General features: G+C 38.4%; 2 protein-coding genes across 2 annotated transcripts in view; one reads left to right on the top strand and one right to left on the bottom strand.

Annotated features, from left to right (window-relative positions):
- Positions 1–406: 406 nt before the first annotated feature.
- On the top strand, positions 407–2,946 carry LOC144981534 (uncharacterized). Its single transcript, XM_078929661.1, has 4 exons — positions 407–654; positions 853–966; positions 2,247–2,289; positions 2,511–2,946. Exons 1-4 carry the CDS (start codon positions 601–603, stop codon positions 2,645–2,647), a joined length of 348 nt encoding a protein of 115 aa, XP_078785787.1. The 5' UTR covers positions 407–600; the 3' UTR covers positions 2,648–2,946.
- Positions 2,947–6,752: 3,806 nt separating this feature from the next.
- dscaml1 (Down syndrome cell adhesion molecule like 1) overlaps positions 6,753–20,413 on the bottom strand; it is a 100,609-nt gene continuing 86,948 nt past the window's right edge. The window contains exons 22-35 of the mRNA XM_020708264.3: positions 18,499–18,652; positions 17,008–17,125; positions 16,680–16,843; positions 16,453–16,551; positions 15,172–15,360; positions 14,227–14,355; positions 13,744–13,902; positions 13,440–13,595; positions 13,320–13,350; positions 13,059–13,177; positions 12,120–12,272; positions 11,680–11,874; positions 11,242–11,550; positions 6,753–9,987 (exon numbers count right to left, since the gene is read on the bottom strand). Of these exons, the coding sequence (XP_020563923.1) occupies positions 9,401–9,987; positions 11,242–11,550; positions 11,680–11,874; positions 12,120–12,272; positions 13,059–13,177; positions 13,320–13,350; positions 13,440–13,595; positions 13,744–13,902; positions 14,227–14,355; positions 15,172–15,360; positions 16,453–16,551; positions 16,680–16,843; positions 17,008–17,125; positions 18,499–18,652 (2,562 nt within the window). The 3' untranslated portion in view covers positions 6,753–9,400. The remainder of the gene's footprint in view (positions 9,988–11,241; positions 11,551–11,679; positions 11,875–12,119; positions 12,273–13,058; positions 13,178–13,319; positions 13,351–13,439; positions 13,596–13,743; positions 13,903–14,226; positions 14,356–15,171; positions 15,361–16,452; positions 16,552–16,679; positions 16,844–17,007; positions 17,126–18,498; positions 18,653–20,413) is intronic.

Here is a 20,413-nt window from a genome sequence, read left to right as displayed (position 1 = left end):
AGGTAAAACAGGACAGAAACAAAATTAACCAAACAATAGGTAGACATAAAGACAGAAATTAAGTGAAAAAATAACAATAAAATGATTTTGTTTTTGTTAAACACATGTAAAAATAACATACAATAATAATGACACATTTTAAGAGGTAAAGAAGAAAAAAAAGTATCTGACAATTAATTATTCAACCATAAGTTTTGACCATGTAAATAATTCAATTTTTAATTATATACCTGTATTTTCCTTCTCTTTTTTAAATTTTCCATGCCTAAAAGCGTTTACTGAAAGGTGCAAGCACACCTGAGGGATGACAGTTGTGCAAAGGAAAAGATTACTGCTCCTCTATTTCTGTCCTTCAAAGCTCTTTAGTAGTCTTACCCTTGTGTGTCACAGACTGCGAGTGTGAAGTGCATGTTTGTGTAGGTGCCTCAGAGACTTGTGTGAGTGGACATAATCAACTGTGTTCAGCTGGCAGCTTTTGCTGTGGTGTTTGGACCTGTGTGGACTCCCCTCCTTAGCAGAGGACCTGGGGAGAACATTGGAAAATCAAGGCAAACATTAAGGATTACTTTAAGGAGGGGACTCTTAAGAAAAGGCAGCAAAATGTTGATCACAATGCTAACAGCCATGTACATGATGGTCAAAGTTGTGGAATCGGTAAGATTATCATTTATGTTATTTGTTTCACAGAACAGGATGATGTCCAACTTTCTTCTAATTTGCCTCCACCTCCCCATTATTTCATTTCTGTTTTCCATGTCCAGTGCGTAAACAGAGTCATTGTCACAAGGGCTGTTAAAGGAAGTTCAGTGTTTTTGCGACTGTAATTTTTGACACATTTCGCTCCATTTTCAGATAGGAACAATGTTTGCACCGCAAGAGGAGCCCTTGCGATACATGGTGTCTCAGCCGTTGCCTTGGCAGGTTCACTCTGTGTCACACAGTCGGAAAAGCAGCAAAGCAGAGGAGGTAAGTCAGTTCAATTGATGCCTCACACATAACTATGGCAATGCTAAAGTAAGGTAGTGGATTCCGTAAAGCCAGTCTGCATGCAGCTGATTATAGCCCTCACCCATATTATCTTTTCTTCAGATTGAGTGTCTGCTGCTAAATCGACTCAAGCTGTAATGCACATTTTCATACCCTAAAGTGGGGATGTAGTAATTACTTTAGGCAATTCAGCTGCTCACCGTCCATGCTTGGCTGGAATTTTATACTCACACATTGGCTGTTTTAATAAACCATTATCTAAAAATGAGGCACAGCCCAGCAAAGAAAGGTCAGCAGTCAGTCACCTATAAACGCAATAACCTATGGCTAAATTAGAATAGCGTAAGAATGCAGAGATGGGATTTCCTGCACAACATTTGGTGCCCCTGCAATCCCACTAACAGCAATGTAACAGAAAAGTTCACTTGGTTCTTCACCAAAGAATTAGCAACCATTGAGGCCTTTGCAAATCTGTAACATTTCTATATCGATAAACAGGGTTTAAAAAAACACATTCCCTTATTTTTGACTCAATCCTGAGATTATGGATTATATATATATATATATATATATATATATATATATATATATATATATATATATATATATATATATATATATATATATATATATATATATATATATATATATATATATATGTGTGTGTATGTACTTAGAATATGAGGGCAGGGTTAATGCTAAGTAGGGGCCTTGTGTGGTTCATTGAAATTTAAAAAAATGCAGGAAATGGCTCAGCAGTCTCTCATTGCTTTATGATAGAATTCCCTTTGCCCCATTTTGTAAAAAAAAAAGGGTGAAGACCACATTGTCAAGGTTGTGGAAACCATTATTTGAGACGGAACTTAGGCACACAGCCAAACTTAGTGGTAAACAAGCTAAACTAGTGCTATGCACAGCCTCTGGCTTCGCTCTTGCTATTCTGCTTGGACTGTAATCCCAATCAAGAGGATTTGTGTTTGAGGTCATTATTCTTACTGTAGTCAGAAAGGGCACACAGCTGCAGTCACACATTTACTCTCATTTGAACATTTTGTTCTATTTAGTAAAGACTAACAAATGCATCTGACCATCTGAACCTGTTGAATAATGCCAAGAATGTCCTAACAAAGTTGTAGATAAATCTGCTATGTGCACACTTCACCTAACCTGCATCATTTCTGAGGTAAAATGTGCGTCATAGGGCGTATTCAGACCCAGAAGGAGTCTTCTCATCTGCTACTGCTATGTTTTCTTTGCAGTTTGAAGGTCTCAGAAGGAACAGCATAGGGGTCTACAGAAAGAGTAAGTAATTCTGTTAGGCACAAATCTGTAATCTATTGTGACCTCAAAGAAATAGTCAGAATTCCATTTGATTTATTTCTCATGCCTGACAACATACCCAACTTAGAAGATATCTCATGGTAATAAACTCTATAAACTAAGACCTGAAGTCAGTTTAGACATATAGCAGCGGCTTGTGACTGCATGGCCAATGCCTCTACCTTCTGTCTTGTCACACTCAGACTCCAACGCCAGCAATGGCACGTGCACCACACCAGCTGTTCCTCCACTCAGCCCGGTTGAAGTGGAGAAGGCTGCGTCTACCATCCAGAACCACTTCAGGAAATTCCAGCAGAAGAAACAGAAGAATGGCAAGTAGATAGACAGAGCAACAGCTGGAGTGAGTTATGAATTGCACGAGCCTTGATGGCTTCTGAAAGGATGTCCATAAAATACTGCAGCTCAAACTTAGTACAGTCCAGTTACTTTTAAGTATCATAAAGCAATAGCCTTCCTGTCAAACTTTGCTTGTAACACAATTTACTATGTGAGTTACAAATGTGAATGTACTGTATATTTGAATGAATAGTTTTGATGTTTTATGATGACAGGGCGATCGAGTAACTGCTATTTATGTATGACTTTTATGACTTTTGAGTACATAAATGTGAAAAAACATGTCACTGTGTATTCTTTTCAAGCACAAACATGATCCATCTTGACATTAGACAGCATTTTCTAAAAACCTCACTGTGCTTAACTGTAACACATTGCCCTCTAGTGTTTTCAACTGTGAAATTTCAAACACATTGATTATTACATGGCCTTGAACTTGACATTTTGCAGAGTTTGTCTGCTATTATTGCCACCAGAGCAGAAAATTATTAGAGTAGCTTTCAGGGACACTTGCTGTTATGACTGTTCAAATACTTCAAGCGGCAACCCATAGAGGTGATGCCACGTAGGGCCGTATTCCTGTCTCAAAGATTAACCTAAGCCATTCCAGCCTTTCAAGTGCACTTGGCTGGACCAAATACACGTGGCTTCGTCTTCTCTCCATGTACTGACTGAACTGAGGTGACTGTGGCTTTAGAGGTGTCATGTAAAGGTCTAGTCAGGTGTAAACCAAATTAAATGACTGCAGTGGGTGGAGTCTATAGACAGGTCACCAAGGACTGAACAGTGGTTTACAGAATAACTGAAATAGCCTTTCGTGTTCCCTCATAAAATGTTATGTACTGTGTTTGGTTATCAGCTGCTACATTTTAAAAGAACAAAGCACTAGGACATCAGGACAATATGAACCTTGATAAAATTCTTCCACCCCAACTTCCTTCCGAGGTCTAAAGATATGCTTCTTGGTATCTCTAAATTACCCTTTGGTGTGTATTTGAGAGTGTTGTTGTGGCCCTACAACAGACTGGCGATCTGTTCAGGGTACATCCGCCTTCGCTGAACAGTAGCTGAGGTTGGCTCCAACAGCCCTGTGAAAATGGATGGATTTACACAATTCTTAAACTCAACCAATAATTTGCATAAAATGTAAAATAAGAAAAAACAACATAATTTTAAAATTTCCTATAAAGTACAAACAAGGAAGTGCAGTTTTTTTCTCATTTGAGAAGCCAATTAGTCCAATTTGTTAGTTACCGTAGTCTGAAACAGTAGAAGTGCTCAATGAAAGCAACACAATTAAGACAAGTTTTCCTATTTTTATATTTTGTATATTTTATTTTGCATTTCTTTTAAAGTAAAAGTAAAAGCAGGATTGCCACTTTGAAATGTTTTTTCTTAGTGTATCTGCAAAATCAAATGTTTTTCAACGCATTTACAGACTACTCAGATCTTTTAGTGTCTAAATATTCTGAAGTCCAAATCCAACTATTGCAGGGGAAAACTTGTTTAACTCTGGGAAAATCAAGAAAAATAAAAAACTGAATATGCCACTGATTTACTCAATGCACACTTTTTTTTCCTGTCAGTCATCATATGTTTAAAAAAGAACATTTTTTCTGCTGCAGCTTTAACAGATCCTGTTGTTCATAACTTTCAACAGTACTTTATATGTGACATCTCTGTTCCTCGATTTGAAGCTTCATTAACAAAAGAGCATTGCACAGTTACAAAGAAAAAAGGTTCCATTCTCTCTGTAGAGAAAAATAAAGACGATTCAAATTATCTTGCTTTTTCCTTTTTTTTTGATAAAAACAAATTTTTGGAAAAAAAACAACTTGATGCGATGATTGAACATATATCAAACAACGTTTTTTATGGAGTTGCATGCACTGGTTTTTTAAAGTATCTGTTAATAAATGGAAATGGTCCGATTTTCTCTCTTTCTAACTAAAAGACTAAAAATCAACTATTTTTAAAGGCTTTATGGTATAAAGTTACAATGATCAGGAAAGAAAAGCTCAAAGACCCACTAACCTAGCTACACAAAGAATTTGGTCTTATCGGGAGTTATAGGTACTGACAATCAGCATTTAACCCTTGTGCTATCCTGGGCACTTAAACGTTGGGAGTTGGGTCAAATAGACCCACTAGACAGTGCTCTGAACCTTTTTTCTTCAATGATTTGTGATCTTCACTGGTGTCCATGGATTACATGAAATCTTTCCACCTGTATCCACCTTTGTCATGGTAGGGAGAACACATCAATGCAAGGGTGGGGTCATCTAAGATAGCACAAGGGTAAAAAAGGTTCAGGTAAAAGTTATCTTTTGTCTGAATTTGACCCTTACTAGACTCATAACTAGTCCAGGCTATACATCACCCAGGGTTAGTTGATGTGGGCAACATAGATCATTATCTGCAGTGCTATGAGCAGTTCTTAACATTGTTGCATTTAAAAAAAAAAATATTCTGTTAGTTTTACATTTTGTGTTTAGAAACTCACACACTCATGAAAGAACATTTGCACTCGTACAGTAAACCCTTTAAATAAATAATACCCTCACAGTTTATAAAAAAGATAGCTTTATTGCACAAGGTGTTGAGTGTTCTTTTTTTCTGTATTTTCAGTTTTCATAGAAAAGAAAATGTAGAATTAAACACAAGCAATTGCAAATCGAAGCAACATTTCTCCATAAAAGTTGAAGCAACGACCAACCTTGTGATTTTTAAAATGGTCATTTTCATTAAAACCACTTGTTCAAAACCACTTGTTTTATTTTATTTTTCATTTATATCCTGCAAAAATTTCAGAACATGCAACGCTGCTGCAATTCTCCCCAAAAAGTGAAAAGTAAAAGAAAAAAAAACTTAAAATTAAGTAACTTGTGACAAAATAAGTCAAATAGCAGAAAAAATAATAAGACAGTGCAGCAAAATGCCCAGTAAAATAAGATAAGCTTTATAATTAACTATGCATGGTCCACTCTGACATGTTTTAATTTGTCTATATATCAGGATAAAGCAGTTATCAGTATAACTCTATAGCTTTATTAAGTCCTCATTACATTAACTTTAGTAGACGTTTACATTGTGCCCTGATTTCTAATGAAGATGTTGAAAATAGTACTCATTTATACAAAACAATTCCCTATATACACAAGTCTTCTGTTATTCTGAAAAGGATGTTTTAGGATGACAAAAATGGGGTGAAAGGGATGGTGGGGTTCTTAGAATTTTTTGATTTATTTTCAGAAGAAAAAAAGATTTGGATATTTTGGGGAAAGGAAAAAAAACACATCCATCATCCAACACTTTGACACTACAATGTCCTCTTTGTGTTGGAGAAAAGGACGGATGTACAATTAAATTCACCACAATTAATAAAAATATATAAATTAGGTAAAAAGTCCAATGTTGGTGGGGTTTTTTTCTTACCTGCTAATAAAACCATATTTGCTAAAACTTTAAAAAGTAAGGCAACAGGATGCAAAGGCTTTCTGAGTTTATTCGGCTGACAGCTGATGTTAGGAGTTTAGTAAAAGTGCCATTCTTCTTCGATGATACTATAAATTACACTGACTATACTGAATATATTAGAAGTAAAACACACACAAAAAAAATCTATTTCACTGAAGTACTTCCTTATACTCAAAAAAATTTTTCCTCACATTTTATTTTGCAACTTCTGCAAACTTGATGTAACTTTGAAATCTCTTTTTGCAAACCAAGCCAACAGGGGGACCATAAACATAATCTGCATTTACAGCACTTTTCACTGTCACAAGCGACATTTACCTTACTCCTAAGGGGAAGAAACCATTCTCAGTTTTTGTGGTTTTTAGGTAAAATATCCCTTTACCTGCACCTGATAAAGAAAGATAACAATTCTGCAGCATTTGCTCAAAAAAGTGGACAAAATCCCGTGTCACAACAAAAAAGTGTTGCTCCTTCTGGACACATAGCTGGGTGTTAATTGAGAATCTGAGAATCTCAGGTGGACTTTTACTGAAGACAAAAAGAACAGTAACTGTAAGAAAACCAACTGAAAAAGGGCATTTTTGAATTCACTAAGCAATCAGACAGAACAGTTTTGTTTAAAATGTATTTAATGAATCCAATAAAAACCCCATTCAAGCCATGTAAGGAAGGCCCTGTTTTTATCGAGTTAAAAACAGGTCTAACCCTTATACCAGAGTCATCACTTTCTAAAGACAAGTGTTGCATACCATAAAACAGAAAAGCCAAAACAAAAGACATTTTATCCTATAGGGCAAACCAGATACATGTCTTCCTTGTGTCATTTGAAAACAAAAGGGTCGGTGAAGTTCACGTTTATATTGTTGGCACTCGTTGGCCCGCTGGATTTCAGAGAGGACTAACATTGATGGGGGTAAAAAAAAACAACAAAACGGAACAAACTTCAACTGTTAAACATTTGTTAGTTTGTCTTTGTTAATTGACTGTAGCTGAGCTATGGCGTTAAGACAGCAAAAACACCTTTTAAAGGTAAATCACAACATAACACAAGAGGCTCAATTACTGTGTGTCCTGACCTTGTTTAACTGTTTCAAACCTTCTGCACTGAGTCACAGACCGCAGTAAACCAACACAATCTCACATGGTAAATTCAATTATTACTGTGCTTGTCCTTTACAAAATCACAAGACTGATGACTCCTCCATTCTCTCTTTACTGTACATTAACAGTATTTTTTTTCCAGACCAGTTCCTTTCTCTTTAGGATCTTTCTCACTCATTTCAACTTCCCTGTTTTGTGATTCGTGACTCTGAGCGATTGTCTTGTGATCTTTATATTAATTTTTTTTCAATTAAAACAGCTTTTATATTTCTCTGCTTTTATCAATATTCATATATTTGCTATATATCTTAATAGAAATATATATGTACATACTTTTGAAAACAAAGATATATATCTGTTTTTTTCTATTGCGAGAGCCCTGATGTTAAGTTCTACTGCTGCAAAACTTTTGGAGCAACTCTTTCTTTTCTTTTTGGAGCGATCTTTGTTAATGGATTAAGCTTTGGGAGTGTAAAACATGTAACAGAAACAGTACCATGCATAAAGCTAAACTCAGTTGGAAAAAGGTGGATGAACTTGGCAATGTCTTTATAGTTTTCAAGAACCCCACATTTTTTTAAATGAAAATGTTGCATTTATCTTGTTTTTACAAAACTGTCAACATTTTCTTACCAGAAAATTGCTCACTTGCCCAAATGTTTTTCCCCACACATCAATAAAGACTTGATACACTTTGCATGATTTTTTTCATTGAACTATTTATGAAGATCAGGATTTATTTTTTTCCTATTTGCAAATTTGACATTTTCTTATTGTCTACTTGCCATTAGGTCACAGTGACACTGCATGGATAGCATTGGGTTATAGGGGAAATGTGCAAAAGGCTGGAATATAAAGCAGGTGCAGTCAAAATAAATAAAGGAGCTGTATGGTGGCCCTGTGATGAACCAGGAAGAGAACTTTCTTTTATGAAAAAAACAAGAGGATCCTTTGTTTGTTGTAGTATGAACCCTGAATGGTCTAAATTCGTTCAAATACTTTGCCATTCGTCAACTAAACAAAGTTTAAAATGCAAAGCCAAATAAGAATGGTCTTATTATTAAGTTATCACCATTTTCATCAACACTACCAAACTTTTGATGTTCCTCACCCCTTTTCACAGGTCCAACATAAACGATGAGAAGAGGATTCCTGTTCGACACAGACATCTGCCTGAGAGGTCAGCATACAGATTGACTTAACAAAGGTCCACCGTTGGTGTGTGCCTGCCTCATGTATACATATATATTTACACATATACACCTGATAACACGCACACACACGCTTGTGAACTTTTCAAGAACTTGGATCCACTCTAACATTTTCTTAGTTCACATGAGTTTAAACTGTATTTCCATCATCTAAAAAAAAAAAAAAAACATCAGAACTGACCTGAAAGAAATTCTGGAGTCATATATCACTGGATGATGCTTGACATTTTTATATTTATATTATTTATAAAAGCATCAATTATGGATGCTATGCCGTGTTGATGCATGTATAAGAAAAAGAAAAAAGAAACAACCTTTGTCCCAACAGTCTGAATCCATGATAGCGTAACCTTGCAGAGCCGATGTGACACAAAAGGCTGGTGGTTTATGCATACATTAAAAAGCATCCTGCCATGGCACAATGCTGTGATATAAGCTAATTTTCCATTGGAAACAACAACAACAGAAAGGTACCTACACTATTTAAAAACCTAAAAATCCTTATCACGCTTCTCAAGCAACCATTCTACAGCTGCCTTGAGTTAGAAAACAAGACAGTGTGTGTGGAAAGCATTTTTGTGCATAAGTACCGTGTCCTAGCCAAAAGAATGAACGTGTGGAGTTAACTGAAAATAGTTTATGTTTTGGCAAGTGATTTCCAGAACGGTGAAATAAGACAGATAAATGACACATTAAGAACATAAAGCAGTCAAGCAGAAAGAAAGGCAAACACCCCTGTGCTGTGGAGACCTAACTCTGACCTCTTCGAACAGTTGTGTCAGCGTTAACCCAACCAGCCTTGTTCCGCCTGGCACAGCACAGGCACTGACAGGTAAGCTGTGCATGTGTATGTTCCTCACACCAGTTTAAAATGGAGGTTCCAGGCAAGTGCTGGCTTGACCAGCTATGTATTAAGAGTTACAGTGACTGGCCCCGTTGATGGCAAGCTACACAAGCGTGTAGGACTTGGAGTAGGCCCCTGACCCTCCATCCCTCTGCTTCTGTAATCTACTTAAGCCAGAGGAGCTGCTCTCCAGGAGAGAGTCTCTAGATCCTCCCATTTTAGAGGACGAAGAAGAAGCACCTCCAGGGGTCCCTCCTGTGGCCCCTACTGCCCCACCGCTAGCAGAGGAGGATGATGCTGCCGCAGCAGTAGCAGATGCACTTGCAGCTGCACACTGAGCCACCTGAGCTGAGGAGCCAGACATGGTGAGAGTCCTCTGTGGAAGCGTGGAGCTGCTAGAGCTAGAAGACATCCCTCCAGTCCCACTACCTCCAGCAGCACCCCCTGTCGCCCCCCCAGATGATGCTCCAGAGGAAGTGAGGTTGGACAGGCCAGAGTGGCCCATGCTGAGTGACTGCTGCTTTGCACTGTCCATAGTCACATGACGGCCCTGGGTGTGGTATGCCCGTTGGGCCAGGCCACGAGCAGAGGCTTCGCGTGGTGGAACCACAGGACATGGATCATGATGTTCTGACCGTTTTCGGAAAAAGAGATCTGACTTCATATACAAGGGTAGGTTGCAGTAGTCACCTGGGGGGGGGAAAAAAAGCTTAATTTTAGTATAAAGTCCTTCTTGGCTAAAAATGTAAACATAATACTAATACACGTAATCAAACCATTAAGACAACTGCAATCTTAAAGCAAAGTTAGAACTACACTAGCTTCAGACTGCTGATCTTTTCACCATTTCATCATTTAAATATGTTTTCCTGTTATATAACTGGATTCCCTTTACACATGTGAAAGCTTCAAGTTCTCCCTTGAATTCAAACCTCGACTATGATCATTTGTGTTCATTCATGCTGTATACTGATAAACAAGAAACTCTAGCTTCCATTTTTCTCTGCAGGTTTTAAATGGAGCCCCACAAAACCTGGCTCAATTCCTCTATTGCCAGGCTCATCCAATAACACATTTCTTGTCTAAACAGTTAACACAACATTAAAGGGATTGTCTAAAATATCTTTCATATGTTGAAATACCAGGATTAGCCTTTATTGGAAAGTCAAGATACTTCCAGCATTAGAAAGGATGTCCAATAGGATGCCAGAATTCTTGTTTTAAAACGACTGTATGTTACATCATTGAACCGAGTTGAACCCCACTGCATACGTTTGCATATGTTTACATTGAAAGTGTAAAAACACGTGTGTTATGTTACATGACATCAAGACTTTTCTGAATTTTTAGGCTTTTGTTGTTGTTTTGTAATACACAAAACTATGACCCAAAACTCAAGGTTTCAACTAACTTGTGGGGAAAGGGAATAGTGCCATCTCTAATGTCCACTGCTCCACATTGCAGAGGTCCCTTAAGGTCCCAAGCAAGGATTACGCTATGATTTGATGGCAGCAACTTGACAGTAGAAACCACTCCATTAATCTCAGGCTTCACATTGCTGTGCTTATCCAATATTTGGACAATGTCAGTAAAAATTGGAAACACTTGAGATGTGAAATCTGCAAAGACTACACTGTACTATAGTTGGGACTTTACTTTGATTCTATTTCAAAGCTAAATCTTTCTACAAATTATCATCCCATTAGAGCCCCTATTAGAGAATTACCACTTTTTGTGACAAATGTCTAAATAGAGTCTAAGAGGTCAAGCACTTCCTTCTAAGCTCTTGTGGAAATGCCTCTTGTTAAAACCACCATGTCCTTACAGTTTTTGTTTCTCTTTGAATTCTGATCATATGTTGGTTTAACAATTAACCCATAGCTTTCAAGTTTTTCCTAGTTTAGATAAAGTGAATTTAAACTGAAAATGCCTAAAGTCACTTACTCTTGGCGCGGTGTGGAATGGGCACGGCTACATTTTTGCCACGATCATAGTCTTGGGGTTTTGGTGGCGAGGCAGTGAAACGGCAGATACCAGGCTCTGATGGCGTACTCATCGACGTCATGCTATCTGCATTGTCATTGGTACCTGTGGTCATCTGATCAGATGAGCTGTCAGAAATAAAGCACTCTGTAATTTCAAATTTGGCATGTTGCAAGTGTTCTTCCAGCTTGGCATGCTCATATGCTCTCGCCAACTCCTCGTATGTAGAGGAGGCACTCTCTGTGGACACCATGCTGTTGCGCCCCTTATCTGCAGGTACAGAAGAATACAGAAATTGGTTAATAGAAATTACCTTCTCTTTGCACCTTTAAAGGTAACATTGTCATGCAGTACATGTATGCTAACAGTTGCAAAGTGTCATTTCACCCTCCTGCTAACCTGTGTCTTGTGAGAGGCTGGCACTGTAGCTGTCACTCTCAGTGACAGTAATGCCATGCTGGGAGCCAACTGTGCGCCAGTCTGAAGTGAGAGTGCGAGCTGGCGTGGAAGCCTGACACTTGGTTAGAGTCCACTGACTGGAGTAGCGGTTCCTGATGCTGTGGGCTGACTTCACACTCTTCCTAGACACCGGGTCTGGTGGTAAGTGGATGAAGAAAAGAGATGAACATGTACAAAGACTTTTGACAGCCAGGGAAGTTAACAAGTACTTGCAAAATTAGGCCCCAAAAAACTTAACTCAAATAACAATTTGGCCTATGTAAACAAGCTGCATCGTCTTGAGATCAGAGCTTTAAAGACCTTTTATAAAGCACAGTTTACAATTAGAGCCTAAAGACGGCTTTAGGAAACGTATACATGGTAAAAGAGAGAACACATACTGGTTCCTGGTCTGATGTCAGACATGTCTATCAAAGGACCAGTGTTCTGGATGAGTGCAGGGTGATGGACAGACACACCAGTGCAGAAGCTCTGAGGATTCCCAGTTTGGTTGAACTCTGTATCTGTCACAGGGATTGTAGCTTTGTCATCACCTGGAGAGAAAATAATGAAGTGAGGAAAAAGACTGGCTAGGTAGAGCAGTCAACCTCAGATCGGAACTTTGCAGGTTCAGTTCCAGCTCTGCCTCCATATTTGTTCAAGTGTTCATGAGGCAAAACACTGAACCCCCCATTGCTCCCGGTGTTATAACTCTGCCACCCAAGGTGTGTGAACAGGTGAATGGGATTGTGACTATGAGGAGCCTTGTCCCCGATAAAGGTTAAAAAGCTCTATTTAGGCATAAGACATAATTAAACAGCAGGCCTTTTAAAAAAAAATAATAATTCTGGGAACATTTTGAAAGATACAATTAAAATATTCCAAAAAATAAAAAAGCTTTTCTTGAAGCATTCTCACAGACTGTTTCTAAAGGATTGACAGACAACAAAATGGGAAAAAATTAAAATAATCAAAAATAATTGTATACAGTATGTTGGTGTTTTCTTTAACAGGGTCTGCATGACAATCGATTTACGATAAAATGTATGCACACATCATGTGAGTTACTGTGCAAACTTCAGATTATAAGGGCAGAGACCAGGGTATATTTGCCCTTGCTATTTGTTTATCACATAACACACCCACAATCAAGGTTGTCTTAAACAGTATACAACTGGCTCACCACGCAGATTGTTTTTAGGTTTGAAACTTTTCAAAACTCTTCTGAGGCTCTTGAGTCTTGCAAAAATTTAAAGTGGCTTCGGAAAAGGGCCCCGAACAGTTTCTATAAAAGGTTTCCTGTCATCAAAGAGAATTCCAAAGTATTTTTTTCATCTCACCAATTTGCTTGATGCCTTCTTTGTCTTCAATTAACAGCTGTACCCTGGGGATGTCGATGTGCAACCTGGGGCCTTGAGGGGGGCCTTTAACCGGTGTGTCAAAGCTGCGGTTGTTTTTGCTAAAGCAGAGAAAGAGGAGTAGCATTAGCAATTACTTTTAGCTTTGAGTAAAAACTGTTTGATTTAAAAGAAACTTTGAGCTAGAAAACATGCAAAAATTCCAACTAATCTTGTGAGACAGACAAGAATAAAAATTATTACCTGATTAACATCTCTGCCAGACTCTTGGCATCTAAAAATAATTCTTATGTCAGTCTCAAAGTAACACCAAGACAAAAAATTATATGTTCTTCCCCAAAGAGCTGATTATTATTTTTTCACCTCTAAGTCTTTTCAGCCTCTTTTCTTTGCGTTTCTTGCGAATAATGAAGAGCAGTGCAATGCCGACGGTGACCAGGATCACAGGACAACCGATAGAGAACAGCTTCTTAACATCATCGTTCTTCTCCAGCGGAGATTTAATGGGGGCAATAGTGCCTGTGTACACCCAGAAATAAAAGCAGCTGCAACAGCACTTTCAATAAAATATTATAAGGTTATTAATTACAATAGAAACAAATGTTTTAGGTCATGCAGATGTTAAACATAAAATATGCATGTCCAGCAAAGAGGGACTTGCACTCACTTCCATCATAGTCCAGCGTTGCAAACTGGGAACTCTGGTTGCCACAGCCAGCACTGTTACATGCTTTCATTTTCAGTTCATACCAGGTCGCCTCACGCAGTTCTGCCAGGAACACATCTGCAGTGGCATTTGTACGAACACTTTGCCAAGCCCATGTACCTGCAACACAACACATACAATTACATGAAGTGTACTGACTGTTTCAATATAGTTCTGTAAAAGGGAATTGTTTTGTTAAAATAATAGTAGCTTTTTTAATCCAATTAATTTTAGCAATAAAAAAAAGAAATACCAATTTAAGACATTAATGATAGTTGTGCTTGTTAAATATGATGCTTTCTTGACATACCAGATAAGTGAGCAGAAAATTAAGCAGTAAAAAAATATATATGTCATTTCTTACATTTTTATTCTTTTTTTTATTTATTTATTTATTTTTTTACATTTTACATTTTTATTCATTTAATAAAAATAAAAATGTACCTTTTGGTCTAAACTCCAGTGTGACAGCAGAGATTGGGCAGCCTCCACTAGCCCAGCCCTGCAAATTGAGGCGAGCATGGCTGGAGTTAATGTAGGTGAAGACAGGCTGATCCTTGTTGAATTGGGGCTCTAGAAAAGATGAATGAAAAAATAATTTTGAATCAGTTATCAATTATCATATTTAATATAATGAATTTGACTAATCTAATTTACAGCAATACAGCATTGACAATGTCCAGCAATTTAGCAGTACATCAAGCTAAGGAAAAGTTTAGCAAAAACGTTTCTCAAGTTAAAGAAATACTGTTTTGTGAATTAGTTTGGTCTTTTTGGAGCTGCAGTACGAAAATACAATTTGAACTTACTGTATGTAAACTGTTTCAAATAGAGAAATGTTTTCAGATGTTTAGGAAGATACTACAAGATTTGTAGAAATCAAATTTCCCCTTGATCTCACACACGACTATGTTTGGTTGTAGTTGATAGTATAATGAGGTGCTTTAAACAAGTGTAGCGTAGTAAGACATGAAAATCTAAAAAAGGTCTTTGGAACAAAGTTTGTCTCTGTATGTCTCTCTTAGGAAGAGTCAAAAAGTAGCACATTTTGAACAACTGCCTCATAGTTTGACTAGGAAAAACTTGGAGTTTTATATTTGATATTTTCATGGGACTTTATTGAGTAAAAAGTGAGTCTCCAAGCAGGGCCCACTTGTGCCTATTTCAAAACATTGTCCCTCCTTTTTGAAAGATTTTGAGTTTCTGATATATTTTGCTGTGACACACAAGATGAAACATAAAGCTTTAAAAGTCAAAATAATGGGCTTTGTTTTCACACATCACACATGTTTTCATGTGTGCAAATCATAATTTTCACTCCCATTTAAAAGTAGATGTAGTTGTTACTATTCTTTTCACTGTATGTGCCCTCTCCTATTTATTTCTCACCTCGTCCATGAGTCTTTGCTTCAATGATCTCGCTGATTCGGCCAGCACCAACGCTATTCTTGGCCGCCAGTTTCACTTTATACCAGGTTCCACAACGCAGGTTGTCCAGCTTGAAGGAGCGCTCAGTAGAACTGATGAACACGTCTTTCCATTCCTCTGTATTATCAACTGAGTACTGCAGCACAAAACCTGCACAAATACAGTAATAAAACTTTTTGTTTTTTGCTGAATAATTTGGTCTGGTACCACAAAATTTTGCACAGCTATTTTATCCACTAGATGGCAGTGAAAGACTGCTTTCCTTTAACCTCCGCTGCAGGACATTTTTACCTCCACTGCAGGACACTTCCTCTCTGCTACCATTAGTTGTCTACAATTCTGACTGAGCATCTATGCAAATGAGAGCTTTTAATATGGTGACAGCTTTCACAATCAGCTGCTTTAGAGCACAAGCCACCTATTCTGATAAAGATTTGATATTAGAAGGTCTATTCAGATGTTTTTCATGGATTTTATTAAATGAACCGAAGCACAATTTGTAAGTTAACTTAGCTTTCCCTTATTTTCTCTAAATTAAATTTCCAATGATTGTGCAAGAGTACTTTTTTTGTGGAAAATATATCCTAACACCTACAGTTGTCGGCATACAGAAAACATTTTAATCAGATTCTCAACCCCAGAGACAGACCTGCTTTTAGACTCTCCCAAAAGAGGAAGCTCAAGCAGTCTCCTTCTTTTGATAGTTTGCTTTACCTCTGCACCATAGATGGAAGTGAAAATGCACACCTACTCCAAAAAAAGAATAAAAAAAACAGCAACCCATCTTTGCTGTCTTTTTTGTGTGATTTTTTTAAAATAATAATGTAACAAACAAGACGTCCCCTCCCCTGCATTAAATCTTTGAACTAGTACACTTCAATCTTTACATGCTCAGTTCATGATTGTGCCACGCGGATATAAAGAGAAAAAGAGAGAGCAATCTGAAATTCCATTTGCATGCATGCCCATTCAGGCACACACACAATGGCCCGCCTCACACACGCATCACCAATAATCAGATAATCAGACAGACACACAGTCAACAGGGAGACAAAAAAAACCAGGACACCATTCAATAAACTAATGGTTAGGCTCAACAATAACAAAGCGCCAGGTAAAAGACACGTCATCCAAACAAAGGGAGCGCACAATAACATGACAGAAGTGTTAGCTGCAGATAAGAGGCAACGGATGCGTGTATACAAAATCAGACACAAAATCGCAGCTTTTTTGGTAACATACCTCTGACAGAGCTGCCGCCGTTATCTCCTGGTATCCAAGCAAGCGTAATGGAGGACGTGGAGGTGGAAGAGACAGTTAGGCGAGGTTGGTCTGGAGGCACTAAGAAAGAGATATAAAAATTTTGGAGCACTTTTGGTACAGCCACAGATGCTTCCTTGTGTTGTTTCTCCTCTTCTTCCTCAAGAGAAGGTGACACCTGATTGGTGTACAAAGTAACTCTTTCATACCTTGCACCAAAAGGTTGACGATAATAGTGTCAAAGCCGAGCGTGTTGGTGGCTGTGCAGGTGTAGTAACCAGAGTCTTCAGCTTTGACCGAGCGCAGCACCAGTGTCCCGTTGGCCAAAATAAGGCGCTGTCCATCAACAGACACAGGAATGGCTGTGTCCTCACTGACGGAGAAGCAGGAGGGTGAATCACCACATATAACTGACAACCATAACATTTATGAAAGAGCATTTCATTATAAAATGTTATGACATCGCATTACTGCTGAGACTATCAAGTCCAATAAAAGCTTTTTTACATTAATGATAATACACAAACAAATGTTCACCTGTCTTTGGTCCATTTTATGGAAGGTGTGGGTTCACCTACTGAGCTGCAGGGAAGGCGCACCTCTTTCATCCAGGGAGTGGTTACCGTACCCCCAAATGATAAGATTTTAGCTGGGGCTGTTAGAAAATGAGCAGAGAAAGAGAAAACGTAAAAAAAGCATTAAAACTTATTTACAGAGTAATCAATTTAAAAAAGAAAGTAAAGTAGTAAGTTTAAGCTCATTCATATTTATGTGTCTTTGAAATGCTTAGTGAATATATTGGATGTATAATGATATGCACAGATCATGTTTATTTTTCATTTATCATAATGGTATGTATATTGGGGAGAAAGTGTAGGAATATTATACTTTTTGTGATTCACAAGGAAGTAAAACGTCCTATTGTCTAGCATAGAATGGTAGGAAAAGTGCAGATGAGCAGAGAGCGCATAAGAAACACCCATTCATTCAGTCAAATAACCCTCTTTTTCACTGTCACTCTAACACCTCCCCACAGTCTTTCTTCTCTACACTCGGTGTCTCGATCCTGGTCCTCTAGTGCTCTTATGTTAAGGTTGAGTGAAATATTGAGTGGGCAAGCCTGGAGGACACTGCCATTTACAGCTGCTGATCATATGAGCCACACACCAGCGCAAATGCAACCTTTGCACTCACAAATAAAAGGCAGGATAACTCACAGGTAGGTTGCTGTTCTAACTCCTCTATTAAACGTCCAACTCTTAAGTATTATGATTTACTCTGACTGTTTCCATGTTAATTCATTCTGATATATTTGTTTCCCTTTCCCCTGCTGTCATTCTCTCCCCTCCCTACCTCTTCCTGCTGTCTTTTTTTCTTTTGCTGCCTCTCTTTTCCTTTACTTGGCTGGAGGCATTTTATCTTGTGCCCTCTGAATTTTAAAATCAATAGCACACCACCATAAAGTCCAAACAGATTAAACACAGGAGGAAACACAGGGAAAAGTAAAAGTAGGAAATAAAGTATAAAAAGCAACAGATAGCTTACATTTCCTTTATGGTTGGTATTAGGACAGAAACACTGAACACAGTAAATGAAGGGGAAAAAGCATTTGTTGTTGCTATTCATAATAACTAGTTGATGACAAGCATTGTGAAAAGTATATAAAAATGAGGAGCGAAAGGAAAAACTCTGGAAAATAGTTTAAGCAGGAAAACTGCAGCAAACAAGCTTTTAAACAAACAAACAACTATTAAAAATATAGAAAGTTTCCTTGTTGAAGGGAATACCATTGACGCCTTGTGTGTTTCTGGCCTGTACTGTTGTGTTTGGGTTGTCTGCGATGACTCGGCTACTGGGTTATGGAGTCCGGTAAAAGTAATTCTTGGTCATATGTGCAGCTGTTGCCAAACAATGATGTGGCGCACTACTCGGATTACCAAGAACCCACTTTAAATCACAACTGTAGGATCCCTTTCTTCTTGAACAATACAGCTGTACTGGAAGGTACCATCCTTTGCTTGGACTTACCCTTGGCGGCTGGCTCCACTGTGACTTTGTCACTAAAGTTCCCGCGACCTGCAGTTGTGACAGCTGCAGCCCAGATCAGGTACTGCTGTCGGTGGTTGAGGTGCGTGATTCGGTAAAACAGCAACTCCGGGTTGGCCTCATACTCGCTTGGCAGCTTGTCAATAAAAACATCACAGGTGTTAGAATGAAACGTCAAGCATTCTGACATGATCCTCTGAGTCTACAAAGTGTGTAGATTCCGAGGAAAAAACAGAAATGTATTTTAGGCACACAACTGCTTTAAAAAATGGTTTATTTGTAAAGGGAAGCGACTGTAAATAGGTCAGAATAAATGACATATCAAAATATTAATCTAAGTGTATCTGCTTCAGGTTTTTTGTTTACTATTTTTGTGAGCCAAGCAGTGCACATAACCCATACAATGTTTGATTTAACAAGTGAATCATGATGACAGGGCCTGTAGTACATTATGGTGTTATAAAGTAAAACAGTTTGGACATATGATGCTGGAGGGAAGGGAAAGAGGTGGCTCCTGCTGGAGAAACGGGAGGCAGAGATTGTGGGAAGTACAGCCTGCTCCCTCTCCCTGTCAATTCTCCTCAGGGAGGACAAACAGAGATATGAGAGAGGAGGACAACAGGGAACAGACAAATGATATCATGAACAGTCATATCTACAGAAGGCATCAGTGATGGAAGAAAGGCAATCAGAGTCACAGAAATGGCCAGAGAAAGAGCAGTGGTTACACAAACAAGTTGAAAACACACAATACACAAGCATGGACAAACTGACACACATACTCGCATGCAGTGGCACACATGACCTGGAGGTTGATGTGTAATTGCAGTGTGTTTAACCCAGCCATGTGTCTGCTGTCTAGACTTGTACATATCACTGTCCCCTCAGCACATAAACACACAAAACCAACCACTTTTTTTAACCTCCTGTCAGTCACTTTTCACCTTCTGACCTCTAACGACTCCACTCACATCCTGATCGCCACTTACTCACGAGGTGTGTATTGTGGTGATTTTTTATTTAACTATTTTTTTTTAAAACTTGTTATGTCCAAAAACTGAGCAAACAGATGAGCGCTGAAGGCCTTTTGTGTTGGACAGATCTTACTATTACAAAAAGAGGTTATATATCTTCATAAAACCAGAGTGTAAATTTGTATAAACCCCTTTTTGTTTTTTTATTATTTTTTATTAATTTGTTACATTCAGTGTGTGTGTGTGGGGGGGGGGGGGGGGGTAAAAGTGTGAGGGGGGAGGGGGTTAAAGAGAAAAAAAGGGAGAGAGTGGGGGATACAAGCGCAGATTTGAATAGGTTATTATTTTTAGCTGTGTAACAATTATACCAGATCTGCTGAAAAGACAAATATTACATCGGAAGGTGAAATTCTGACACTAAGATGAGCGGAAGATATCTGTCCATCAATACACTGTGGGTTAGGAGGAGGGATGAAGCAGACAGGGAGCAGTGTGGCAGTGTGCACGTGCACGTGCACGTGGAGATACATGCAGGCTGCCGAAGTGAACCGTGTGTTCATAAGGTGAACCAGATCCTCCCCAATCCGACCAGCCAGACCAAGAGGGTGGGGCAAGCCAGGAGCACCCCCAGCGACGGGTATTGTGGTGATTTTAATTTTAAATTAAAACAACAAAACTCCTCAGCTTCTTAATTTTCCCTCTCAGGCCTTTGTTTTATTCTCACACTTCATGTGTTTGGCACTGATTTAGAGTTGATTTTTGACTGTTCTGAAACTTGTGCACAGAAGAAGAGAAGTCTGTGATTCAAGTGTCAACTCTGCTGAAAGTGAGTAAACATGGCAGAACAGAAGAAGCTGTGATGTTGTCCTCTGTTATTTCCTATTTGGCTGTCAGCACAGTATTTTCTTCAGGGTAGCCTTCTT

Source organism: Oryzias latipes, chromosome 13 (genome assembly GCF_053564925.1).
Source record: "Oryzias latipes strain Hd-rR chromosome 13, Olatipes_Hd-rR_3.1".
Taxonomy (NCBI): domain Eukaryota; kingdom Metazoa; phylum Chordata; class Actinopteri; order Beloniformes; family Adrianichthyidae; genus Oryzias; species Oryzias latipes.
This window is presented reverse-complemented; position numbering and strand designations above follow the sequence as displayed.

Coding starts and splice junctions, on each gene's coding strand:
- LOC144981534 (XM_078929661.1), top strand. CDS start 601: ATGTTGATCACAATGCTAACAGCCATGTACATGATGGTCAAAGTTGTG. Junction 967..2,246: donor AAAGCAGCAAAGCAGAGGAG/GTAAGTCAGTTC, acceptor TTTTCTTTGCAG/TTTGAAGGTCTCAGAAGGAA. Junction 2,290..2,510: donor CATAGGGGTCTACAGAAAGA/GTAAGTAATTCT, acceptor TGTCACACTCAG/ACTCCAACGCCAGCAATGGC.